The 12,564-nt window shown below is 34.6% G+C and overlaps 2 protein-coding genes across 3 annotated transcripts in view; both read left to right on the top strand.

The window, feature by feature from the left end:
- The window catches only part of LOC109848081 (probable protein phosphatase 2C 52), a 19,630-nt gene extending 18,813 nt beyond the window's left edge, over nucleotides 1-817 (top strand). The window contains exons 8-9 of one of the 2 annotated variants that reach the window (XM_020417392.1): nucleotides 379-486; nucleotides 612-817. In XM_020417392.1, coding sequence (XP_020272981.1) covers nucleotides 379-486; nucleotides 612-740 — 237 coding nt within the window. In that variant the 3' untranslated portion in view covers nucleotides 741-817. Of the gene's footprint in view, nucleotides 1-378 lie in introns of both variants that reach the window. The other variant, XM_020417393.1, reaches the window with a different exon arrangement.
- LOC109847487 lies at nucleotides 1,002-12,178 on the top strand. Its single transcript, XM_020416714.1, has 5 exons — nucleotides 1,002-1,018; nucleotides 2,470-2,664; nucleotides 4,391-4,493; nucleotides 11,611-11,772; nucleotides 11,862-12,178. The coding sequence occupies exons 1-5, from the start codon at nucleotides 1,002-1,004 to the stop codon at nucleotides 12,027-12,029; spliced, it is 645 nt and encodes a 214-aa protein (XP_020272303.1). The 3' UTR covers nucleotides 12,030-12,178.

Genomic DNA, 12,564 nt, shown 5'->3' with positions numbered 1-12,564 from the left:
TCTGATAAAAGATTGTGATCTCAAATCAACTCTGGAACAGAGTCTGAAGATTTCTGGACTATATGCCAATGATCTCAAAACCTGGATCTGATGGTCTTCTATCAAGAATAGCCACTTTGTTTTTTTTTTTCATCCTATCCAAAGTGGAAATATATGTTATTTCACACTTCCTTTTCCTATTCTTATGGAGAAAAGGGAAACAAGGCATGTTGGAAGAAAAATACACTTTCTTGCTGCAACATTGTAACTCTTAGTCTTGATTTTCATGTTCTTGCATACTGTACATTCTTTAATTTGATTTTATTAACCTTGTATTTTATTTCATGTGTGTTTGTGCGCGCGCGCATGTTTGTTTTTATTTTTTTTATTTTTTATCAGGATGCTATATCCATTGCAAGTATGGAAGAAGAAGCAGAGGCTGCTGCCTTGAAGTTGATGGAAACTGCCTTCTCTCGTGGCAGTGCAGACAACATTACGTGCATTGTGGTGAGATTTCACCATGACTGGATGGATATAGACTCTCATTGTGAAGGATAAACCTAGATTTTACCCCTCTCCCTAAATCTGTTAACTACTCTTATTGTGTTACCTGCAAATGCAATTAATTGCAGACTGAGAGCCTGTTCATTTTTGCCGTTTTATCCCCTTTTTGGATGCTTAGAGCTATGTTTCTTTCATCAGCACGGCTGTTCAATTGCCATCCCACGTATGGTATGTCGCAAATTTTCCTTTTCATTTGAGCTGTGTATCGTCACTTCATATTTGTTTATGAGCTACTATTTGCATTAATATTTGTTTATGAGCAACTATTTTTATATGCGCGCTCCTTATCTCTCGTTGGTGAACTTTTCCTCGCCATCTGCTTATGGATTGCCTTCTCTTTTTATTTTTTTTATGCCCCCCTTCTCAAAAAAAAAAAAAAAAAAAAACCCATGAGCCACTGATCCCCCTTCTAAAAAAAAAAAAAAAAAAAAAACCCATGAGCCACTGATGCTAATGCAATGAAGGATGCAAAAAAGTAAAGCATCAAACAGGATGAACTGTGAAATTCAAACAGTTCTCTATAATCTCATTGGTGCAGCTCTGTGTTATAGGTTTTCCCTTTTAATTTTATAGGTATTTCTGAAAACTGTGTCTAAATAGAAGAATAAAATGTAAAGTACGGATGGCTATAACATTAATTGTTCCATCTGAATGAAACTTTTCCGTCGGAAGGATCATTTCAATTTATATCCCGCAGATTTATTACAATATCCATGCACAGGGTAAAGACAGTCATCATTCATAAGAAAATTCGAAAAGACCTACGCATGTAGATGCAATGACCAGCAACCTGGCGTGGTGAGTATCGTTGTAAACATTCATTGTACATATTCTAATTCTGCATCCATAACAACAGATAATAATGATCTTTAATTTTCTACTGTCGCTTAACGACTAATAACGAACTTTTTCCGCAAACCCTCGGAAGCTTAAGAGGTGTAATAACCTCTCGATTCTTGGTATCTTCTCTTCATCAGATGGTACAATATTGATGGTATCAGCAAAATACTCCTCAACTGCAATGATGCGTGTCATTGAAATACTTTTCTTATTATTCCCTTGAACAGTTTGTAAGTTGTGTTTTAAGAAAGTTATTGAAAACTGAACACAAGATTTTCATTCAAATATGCCAACCCTTCACATTTTAGTAAGTCTCAAACGTGAGAAATCTCCGAAGTCCAGAATTGCAATACATAACTTTACGGAATATCCGTAGTTCAGAATGTAGCATGAAAAGTAAGAGAACGAGCTTGTTTCAAGTATATGATCATCTTTGAAATAGATTAATGTTCCTCATCATAACGTTCATCATCTGTGAAGTAATTAATTAGAACAAGGCAAATTTGACAAAACTATCAAAATCGGATCTCAATTTAGAATCACAAAACCATCACCAAAATCAGAACTTGTCGAAATAGCAGAACTACTACGTATAACACAAAGCAGATAAAAGACTCAATTAAAAAAAAGGGGAAATCGAATTTGCCCTTTTATACAACTCACTGTATCACACTGTGGGTGTGTCATTTTGAGGGTCTCTTTGGGGAAGAGTTTGGGTCTAGTGGGAAAGATAATTAAAAGTAATAGGCCTTTGCGGTAAGCGCCTCAATGTTTTGGGGGGTTTTGTGAAGTTTACCTAATAATACTGACCTCGCGCACCAAAATGGAACGAATGACTAAACATTAAAAAATGCCTCGAAGAGAGTGACATCTCCCTCTATATTTAATCAGAGAAAACGACACCTCAACTCTCTTTGATTGCATCGTTAAAAACTCCGAAAAAAATCGAACGTCACCAACAACTCCGAAAAAAATCCCGATAAGCAAATCCCAAGCTCTCGCAAACACCTGAATCTATCCTATTCATCTCCCTTCTCCAAATCCATCGTTAAAAACTTAAAAGCGGGTAAATAAAAAAAAATGAAGATGTAACCAGATCCCATCAAAATACGATGGCTTCCCGTATGGAGATGGGTTCGTATCTTTAACGGAATCCATTTTGGTCGATGCCTTTTTGGATCCATTGTGTCCTGATAGCAGAGACTCTTGGCCTCCTTTGAAGAAAGTGATTCGAGATTATTCCCCTCACGTTTCCCTCATTGTTCACCCCTTTCCCTTACCGTAAGTATTTGACCCTTCCATAATTTTTTGGGTCAAAATAAAAAATAAGATCCTTAAATTTTTTTTTTTTTTTTGGGTGATTTTAGTGGACTATAGCATATTTTTCGACCTGGGTCATGGCTGAAATTGAGTTTCGTAGGTGATTCCTGGCATTAACAGTTCTTTGTTTGATGTTGAAGAGAGCTCTTTCTTCTTTTTGATATATCTAGTTTAATATCTTCGTTTCTCATCCTGTAGTCTCACCAATAAAGGAGCTAATTTTTCATTTGTCTTTTAGATATATCTAGTTTCTTTAGATTTTAAGCAAGCAAGTATTATATATAGAAGAACATAGCCTTTCGTGTGATCAGTTTTAGTGAGTAATGGAAGGGATTTACAACTTTCTCTACGAGAAGCTCTTGGTAGTGAAAATTCCTCCCCTCCTTAGGTGAGTGCAAAGACTCTCCAAGTGGGCTGCGGATCTTTCCATGTAAATTCATTAGTGAGAGGATATTGATATGTGTCGAAAAGCTTGCATCATAAGGCTGCAAAACCAATGTACAAAGAACCATGTTGCATGATGTGTTTCTATCCGAACATTGTTACTTGGAAGTACGATGATGACATACAAGACCTTGCGTAAGTTGACCGTGAGGGTTCCCAAGAGAAAAATTAATTTGATTTGATATTTATTATTGTTTCTATTTTCATGTTTGCACTGTTCACAGTAGTTGAGGGAATATATTCCCATTTGTTCTTTGGAGCCTCAAAATAAATCCAAGTACTTACATATGCAACCCCTTCTCTTTTTTTCCCCCCTGCCGTGAATGTAACATAGGGAAGACGATCTCAAAGATCTTCTTGGTTTCATGAGCATAAACTGCAGAAAAAAACATGTTCATTGTCTATTCGGTATTCCATATGTTGTAGTATGCTATTATGAAGTTTTGCATGTCGGTAAATTTGACGTGAACTCTTAGAGGATAGATGTCAAGTTCATTGATAGTTGTCCACAGTATATGCTCAACTGATTTCGCGAGGGCCTATAGTAGTTTGATTATGTTGCAGATGTGTTCCAATTAGATGAAAAGGGTCTGTTTGAATTGTTACGTTGGGCATGTGATAAGTTACTTTGTGTTGTATATCTGTGTCCATAATGCCAAATTGTTTGTATAATTTTCATGTTGGCCAGTCATACGTCCATGTACTTTTGCGTTATTTTTACCATATACTTATAAAGTAATAATTGCATGACACAAACATATGTTTATGACTTTAAGCAAGACTTAATTGATAAATGATAGATAAAAAAGTGCCTAGATCGCGGTGCTACTATTACTCTGAACCTGACATCAGATATCAAGAGTGAGGCTTATAGGAGGAATATTCACTTTGGTTAGGCAGTAAACTTCAAATACAGCCCAAGTCCTAAAAAACTCGGGCATCAGAAAACCTTTATCGCACTCAATTGCAGCTTGATCAACTGTCCATTTACATGAATTTTTCCAAGAAAATCGTAGGCTTTCAGTAAATCATTTCTTATATGGCCTCCTGAAAGTTTGTTTCTTAATGTTCACCCTTCATCTTGGCATATATTTTTCACCATGTGAAACTATCCATTAAAAAAATACATTGTACAGTAAAATATGGAGGGACTGACCAACCGTAACAGAGAATCTGACTTCACGGTTGGAGCATTTTCGTGTATTTATAGAAGGGTTGATTATTGTCATTTTGAAAATGATAGGTACCATGACAATTCATATCTTTCTTGCCGTGCCCTTCATATTGCAAACAAGTTGAATGCATCTGCAACGTATCCTTTACTGGAGTCATTTTTCAAGAATCAGGTTAGATAATTTATTTCCTGACGAATAATTGGTGTTTCTTTTCTCACCTGAACCTGCTCGTTCTTATTCTAACACCATGACAAATACACTTTAGTTTAACTGTCAATACTTTTTTTGGCTACATAAGTTATTCATGTTTTATGATTTTCTCTAAGATTCTCATAGCTGTAAGTACCACGATAACTACAGGAAGAAAATAATATTTCTGAGGGAGATTTGAATTATTAGGACACGGGAAATGTTAGTTATCCTTATCCTCTAGTTTCTACCAATGCATTAAATTTACAAGTCCTCAGGTGTTAAAGCTACTTGTGGCTCTTTTTTCATGTGGAATGTTAAATATGATCTGTGGGGATTGTAATCCTTATCCCAAATAATGCCAAAAAAGGATTAAGATGCTAAAATAAATGTAAAGTAAGATGAAGGTGGTTAAATACTCTTGGAAATTTGCGGTCCAGACGTGTTTTTCTTGTTCACAACTCTGACTAAAGCTAAATATTCCCTACATCCCTTCTTCAAAGATTGATATATATGCTTTAAGAGCTGAAATGACCCGTAAGGGTTCTCGGGATTTACAACCTTCAAAGTAGAACTCTGGTTTTCTTGGAAACTTAAACACTACTTTCTTTTCCTGAAATAAAATAGAAGCATCATTTGAAGATAACTAATTCATCTCTAGCATAATATCAAAGTCCTACATTTCTAGTATTACCAATTTTGCTAGAAGCACCGTGTCGAGAATCTTGATTCCATCCCTACAACCTTGATTTGATAGTAATACACTGCTACAGGTTACTAACAAGCAATTCTTGTTCTCAAATATCACTTGGTAATTTGTTCTTCTTAACAAGTTGTGCAACAATAAAAGAATGTGAAACACCAGAATCAAAAAGTCCTCAAGCATGAGCAAATGCTAGACATATCGTACTTGTCACCACTTCTTTTTGTTTGGTTCATCTTCCTTCTCATTCAGAGAGTACACCCAAGCTTTGACTTGAGAATTCTTGTTCTCTCCACTGGGTTGGCTAGTCTAGAAAGTATTCTGAGTTTGTGCAACAAAAACAATTATTGTTTTCTCAAAGTCACAGTCGGACGCTTGAACACAAATTTCAATAGATATGATCACATATGCTACGAATTATAGCCCAATAGCATGAGAATGTGAATACACATCACTTAACACTTACTATTGGGAATAGAATGCACCAAACATTATCATAGGTTGCTAGCCACATCACATATGCTAAAAAGACTACATAACTTATTGATGCATTCAATACCATACATAAATCCATAATGGCCTTTTTGCTGTTTTATAACATAGAGAATCATTGTCAAATATTTTATTTCAATAAAACATCACTTGTACAGATCAATATTAGTATAAACTTGATGACTTTATCAAATCAATAAACACTTTCAATTCAATGGATGAGTGTAAAACTCAACATATCAATAAAAACTGTTTATGGAATTCACTTTTATTTATTATTGCTTTTAAATACCAAAGCAAAAAAAAACTCGTGAAATCAGTAAAACTGTCAAAAACACATTGAAATCACTTCTTTCTTCAAAAGCTTCTGAAGAAAATGTTATTCATACTTACTTGATAATGCACGAAAACCAAAATCACTATCATATTTCATATAAATCAAAATCGTTTATAGGGATAAACCCCAATAGTATCAATTTTGTTACATTTTATTATGTAGATATATAAAAAGTAATGGAGTAGTTATTTTTCAGACGGCATCAGTATTCAATTCAATATATTGTTATAAGATTTATAATTTAAAAATAACCAGTGAGAAATGCACTCACCACTTAAACGATTGACTGTCAAATTTCGATCCTTTCTGTTATCAACAAGGTCATTAATACCAATTTAAGGTAGACATATTATAGGTTAGTCACTTTATAATCTAAGTCCAAGTTGGTTAAATAGTGGTTAAGACCCATAAAAAGATTCACATAGGGTCATTACTAATTTTAGAAATGTATTATAATTTTAATAACACTTCTTCAATAATTTGGACCTATTAAAAATTATTTCCAGTTCAGACGCTACACATAATTATCCTCTTCAATTTATAACCCTCTTATACACTGCCTGGACATAATCGCAATCCTCGAAATCTTTAGTGGCTTAAACTAACTTTTTCCTAGTCATATCCTACACTTCTTCACTCAGTCTGGGCCTTTTTGCAATGTTTGTGAACTTTAGGGATCCGTATATAATTATCCTTGCTTATTCATAGTCTTAGTCCTTTCTATCTGGACATGTTCACAATCTTTGTGAACTTGAGGCTAAATGAAGTTTTCCTATTCCATATATGTACTTTCTTATTAAATTTGGGCTCATCAAAAATATTTTGTGAGCCCAAGGGTTAACATAAATTATTCATTCAATTACTACATCCTATTCACTGATTTGGACTTATAAATAAAATTTTGACAACAGTTCAAGGTCAAACTTATTTCCCCCTCTCTTTATCTTCCTCCTCTTCATCAATTGTCGGATACCTTTTCCCCCCCTTTTTCTCCACTATTGCAACCTTAGCCGTCGGCCCTTCCTAGCTTGTGATGGCCATACGCTCATCGGATCTAGGGTTTTCTCTCATTTGGTAAATCAAACAATTTTATTCTATAATCTTTATTCAAAGAAAAGTCAACACTTCATCATCGACCATGCTAGAGATTTAATTGGTCAAATGAGAAAAAAGATTATACCTTAGGGCTTAAGTTGGAGTGTTAATTTGACAACTCCTCCTTCTCTTTCCTTTCTCATCCTTACTCAAATTCAAGCAAAAGTAGATGATTTGGGGAGAATCGGGTAGGTTTTTCATTTTTTTTCTTTATTTTTATTTTTTATTTTTACTTTCTTTTTCCTCTTCTTATCTTCCTCTTGAGGAGGTGTCACACTTCCTTTTTAATGCCAAAGAGCCATCAACCAATGAGGTGGCGGTGAGCAAAATATGGAATATGCAAGTTTTGCGTAACACCTCTTAAAATTTTGTGATTTGTGTAGGTTGCTCTTTTTAAGAGAAATGAAATTGATTATTTGCTAGGGATACTACACCCTCCCCTTCTAATAAAAAAATTCATCTTCAAACTTGATATACTGTACTTCTTCTTCAAACTTGATATACTGTACTTCTTGAAAAGTTTCAGATACTTCCCTCGTACATAATCTTTGATACTGAATTTCACATTTAATCCATAGTATTAGGTAAATATGTTAGTAGAACCTACTTTATTGGAATACATTTAATCTATAGTACTACCGTATTTGCCAATTTAGAATATAATCTAAGACCATCTTCCTTAGAGTATAGTCTTGGATACTAACTCAAATAGGTAGTGGTTCGATCATCAAATTTGTTTGATACTAGGAGTCACGTTTAATCCATAGTATCAATCAGGGATTCTATGTTTATACATAGGACTCTATAGACTAAACTAACTTTTTAGCTCAACTTACCATCTAGAACCAGATGACCAATCGAAAATAATAATTCAAACTCTAGAGGATATGTTAAGATGTTGTATGCTTGAAATGAAAGGAGCATGTGAAGATTATTTACCTTTAGCAGAATTTGCATACGACAACATCTATCGATCTAGTATTAATATGGCTCCGTATGAGCTTCTAAATGGAAGTGTAAGTTTCTTATCCATTTGGAAAACGTTGGAGAGAGAAGACTTCTTCGATCAGAAATGGTGCAACAAGCCATAAACAATATTTAACAAGAGAATTGCATTCAAATTCCACAAAGCCAACAAAAGAGCTATGCTAACTGTAGGAGAGAATTTGAATTTCTTGTGGTGATTATGTTTCCTTATGGGTTTCTCCTACTTGTGAAGTGAGAAGATTATCCAAGAAAAATTAAGTCTAAGATTCATCAACCCTTTTGAAAATTTTAAACGAATTCGTTAAGTAGCGTACAAGTTTATTTGCCTCCATTGTTTGATGGAGTGCATGATGTATTTTACATATTAATGTAGTGAAAATTCATAAGAGAGACACAAATGAGCTCATCGAATTAAAGTTGGCAGACTCAAGCTAGACTTGAATAACAAAGAGAAACCAGAGTGTATGGTGGCTCCCAAGAACAAGTACTTAGACAATCAAACTATTTGATATGTGAAAGTACAATGGAAACATCACTCTAAAAGGGAAGCCACTTAGGAGACCGAATATTCTGTACGGGAGAAATATCCGAGAGGACCAGAACTTCGAGAATCAAGTTATGCCAAGTTTCAAGGGCGAATTTTTTTATTAGGAGGCGGAGTGTGGTAAACCCTAGCAAGTAATCACATTGCTTGATTATTGTCACCTCAATAGGTAGATATCTTTTTACCATTAGAAAGAGAGTGTAGCACCTTCTCAAGGGGAAGATAAGAAGAACTACAAGAAAGTAAAAATAGAAAAGGGTAAAAAACACTTCAACTCAAGCCCTAAGTTGTAATCCTTTTCCTCCTTGCCTAATTAAATCTCTCTAGGTTGGTTCATGATGATGAAGAGGTTTTGATTTTGTTTTGAATGGTGACTATGGAATAAGATTGGTTGATTAAAAAAACACTAGATCCGATGAGGACCTTGCCGCCATCCACCTAGTAATCTCTAAGGAAAATGTTCCTGAGACTATATTCTGCCAAATATAATAGTACTAGTAGTACCATATTTATTTGATACTTTACTAGAGGAATATATAATAAATTTCTAATATCAATAATAACCATGTAGTATAAGTCTACTTAAATTGGTATCAACTCTCTAGTTTTATACTAAAGAACTTTATTGATGTCGGAAGGGAGCGAAATTGGACACTCAATCGGTTAAGATGTGAGTGCATTTCTCACTAGTTATTTTTAAAATATAAATCACATGAGTATTATATTAGATTGAATATTGGTATCTTGTTTAAAAAAGTATGAAATCATTAACATGAGCTAGCCAATGTTGGCCATTAGATCTAAATTAATGGTTAGGGATTTTATCAAGATGGTTAATTTAAAACAATGGACCCCACTCATATTTTTTGTTATGAACGAGTGATATCCCTAAAGTTTTTCTTTCCAAAGGCGCTCTCCTTTCTTTCTTCTCTTCAATGTCGCTATCCTTTCTTCCTTGTCTTCAATGCCGAATCATTGATGCTGTAAAAAATCTTTTGCAAATATCCTTGCAAAGTCAAAATTTCTCAATACTTTGAAAAACATATATAATAAGTGAAAATACTGATCAGTTCCAATTCTTTCATTTTTTTGCAAGTTATTAGAATAAGGTATCATGGTTGCATCATCATCGACTTCCTCGGAAATACTGTTCACGAATTATGTAGGAGCCTTGCTGATTGTTACACAAAGAATAAAAAGCACTCTAACTATTAAATTTGACTTGTGGATGTTAATGGCCATGATAATAACCTGGATTTTGAGGCTAGAGGTCGAAGAAGATAGAAGCACATCGGCATGTTAGGTGGAATTCGAATAGGGCACATAGATGACTCATTATTGGAAGGGAGATCTATGTGAGATCCTTAACATAGAAAGTCTGATAATAGTGGGGTCTACTTCTAATTAATTAAATGACCTAGTAATAGATATAACCATTGGATTAAATCCAATGGTGGAGATTGGCTAGCTCATGTTAAGAAATTGAGCTCACCATCTCACCATATCGCTACTACACACATGCACACACATATATACATATATGTATATGTACAAATATATATGTATATGTATATACATAGATATGTTTATGTATGTATGTATATAATGTGATTGGATCTGTGCTATTGTGGTTTATCCACATAATTTGATTCCGTGTAATATATAATAAGGATTTTAGATTCATCGTTATCAAATAAATGTGATTATTGTTTTATTTGAAAGCTATTGGAGAAAGAAGTAATTTAAATGAATTTGGGACAGTGTTACGCATTTTCAAGATTTGGTATTTAAAATCAATAATAACAATAAATTGAATTCTTTAAGCTGTTTTGATTGATATGATGAGTTTTACACTCTTTTGTTGAATTGGAAGTATTTATTGATTTTGATCAAGTGATCAAGTTTATACCAATATCATTCTGATACAAGGGATGTGTCATTGAAACATAGATTACCAATGGTTTAAAAACCCTAAAAGGTACACTATTTGGTGACGTGTTTCTTCCTGTCATATGGTATTGGATGCACTGATATGTGATGTGATCTTTTTGGCACGTGATGTGGCTAGAACCTATCGCAAAATAGGTGCATTCTATTCCGGAGAATATGTGTGATGCGTTTTCGGATTCCCATATTACTGGGCTATGGTTCATAGCTTTAGCGTGACATATGAGATGATACTTGCAACATTGTCAACATGCCTAGACGTAACTTCTTCAGATGAGGGGCTTAGTTCAAATAGGTTTATGAAAGAGGAGACTAAATAAAACCCATCTTGATTTTTTCAATGAAGCAATTTTTGCTATACTTCAGTGCTTGGATCATCTGGGTACATATTTTTAATTTCCATGTAACGTGATTTGATTTCTAGATCAGATATAAAACACCTTGAACCCGACTGGTATTACATTCTTAAACGCTAATTTTCTGTAGCACTTTGCAAATTTTCTTTCTTACACCTAAAAGTATTGCAAATAGGAACAAAGCTATGATATTGTGATATCTCATATCTGATTAGATGATTAATTTCATGGTCTGACTAGTGAATATGGAATATCTAATAGAAAGGGAGGGAGACGGTTTACATGGGGTTTTATTGATCAGATTACTTCTCATTGTGTATCACAAAGGAGTTTCTTCACCTTTTATAGAGTTTTACCTCTGACCAACCGAGTTTCTTCTCCTTTTATAGAGTTTTGCCTCTAACCAAATCTTCCACAAATAAGCTGCCTCCCTGTCAGATTTTTCTCAACCAAATAACAAACTCCACGGTCCCCTCTACAAATCCACCTTTGAGAAGTGGGTTATTGGATCCCAGACCCCACAAATATTTGGGCTTGACTTGGTTTATTTGGTCAAAATGTCCAACAATGTCCACTAAATTTGCAATACTATCCTCAGTTTTTCTCGCATCCGTGCAACTCACTAACCGAGACAACAGGTGAGGTATTCGAATGCACAAACTCACAACCAGTCCAGGGCATCTACAATTGATGACATGGCGAATTTCGCTGTTATGACCGTTGGAAATTCCTTTTTACCTGCGTTTAAATCTGGTTTTGAAGACCAGAGTACTGATGCAGCAGCAAGAATCTCATTCAAGGTAAACGATTATCCTTGATTCTTAACCTTTCACCGTAAGTATTTGCTGAGATTTCTATATTTTAATATATACTACTGTTCTTTTTCTAGTATGGGTGTTCAAGAGGTGTATATGGTACACCATTCTTCTTTGTCAATGGATTTGCTCTGCCTGATGCTGGCTCTGCTCTTGACTACAAAACTTGGACAAGTGTGATCGACCCGTTGGTGAAGAAACAGAAGAAGAAAGGGGTTGAAGATCTTTTGATTTACCTTTAAAAGTAAACTCTGTCCATGTGAGTTGTTCGTTCTCGTGTTCCAAGTCTCTTTATCTTCTGTTTTTGAGTACTAATATGGATTGTGGTTGGTGATGGGGTTGGACAAATTGATGTAATAAGTTACGTAAGCCTCTCGTAGAGCTTGCGTGGGATTGTATCATTGTAATATAACAGAGTTTGATATATTTGAGAATAAACCACAAGCAAGTTCGGAAAGATGCGTGTTAATTGGTGGTGTTCTGTCTCTTCCCTCTTCTTGAGTGACTTGTTAAGGAGGATTTTGATCAAATTTGAAGAGATTTTTTCTGGTCTGTTATGGTCATCGTTTAGTTGGAGCTCTAACGTTTTGATTACGTAAAGAGAGCACAATGGTTTGAGCATTCTTAATATTAAATATCACAGACATTGCTCTCGTAGATGCACGACTGTGGAAAGTTTTTACCGTGGTGTTTCGATACAGGACGAAATTTATTTGTAAGTACCTATGTGAAGAAAACGTGTGGGCGTGACACTTCAGACTGATCTAGATAGTTAAC

Source organism: Asparagus officinalis, chromosome 7, assembly GCF_001876935.1.
Source record: "Asparagus officinalis chromosome 7, Aspof.V1, whole genome shotgun sequence".
Taxonomy (NCBI): domain Eukaryota; kingdom Viridiplantae; phylum Streptophyta; class Magnoliopsida; order Asparagales; family Asparagaceae; genus Asparagus; species Asparagus officinalis.
Note: the sequence above shows the minus strand (reverse complement) of the source record. Positions and strands in the feature narration are given on the sequence as shown.

Coding starts and splice junctions, on each gene's coding strand:
- LOC109847487 (XM_020416714.1), top strand. Junction 2,665..4,390: donor GTTCACCCCTTTCCCTTACC/GTAAGTATTTGA, acceptor TGAAAATGATAG/GTACCATGACAATTCATATC. Junction 11,773..11,861: donor CAGCAAGAATCTCATTCAAG/GTAAACGATTAT, acceptor TTCTTTTTCTAG/TATGGGTGTTCAAGAGGTGT.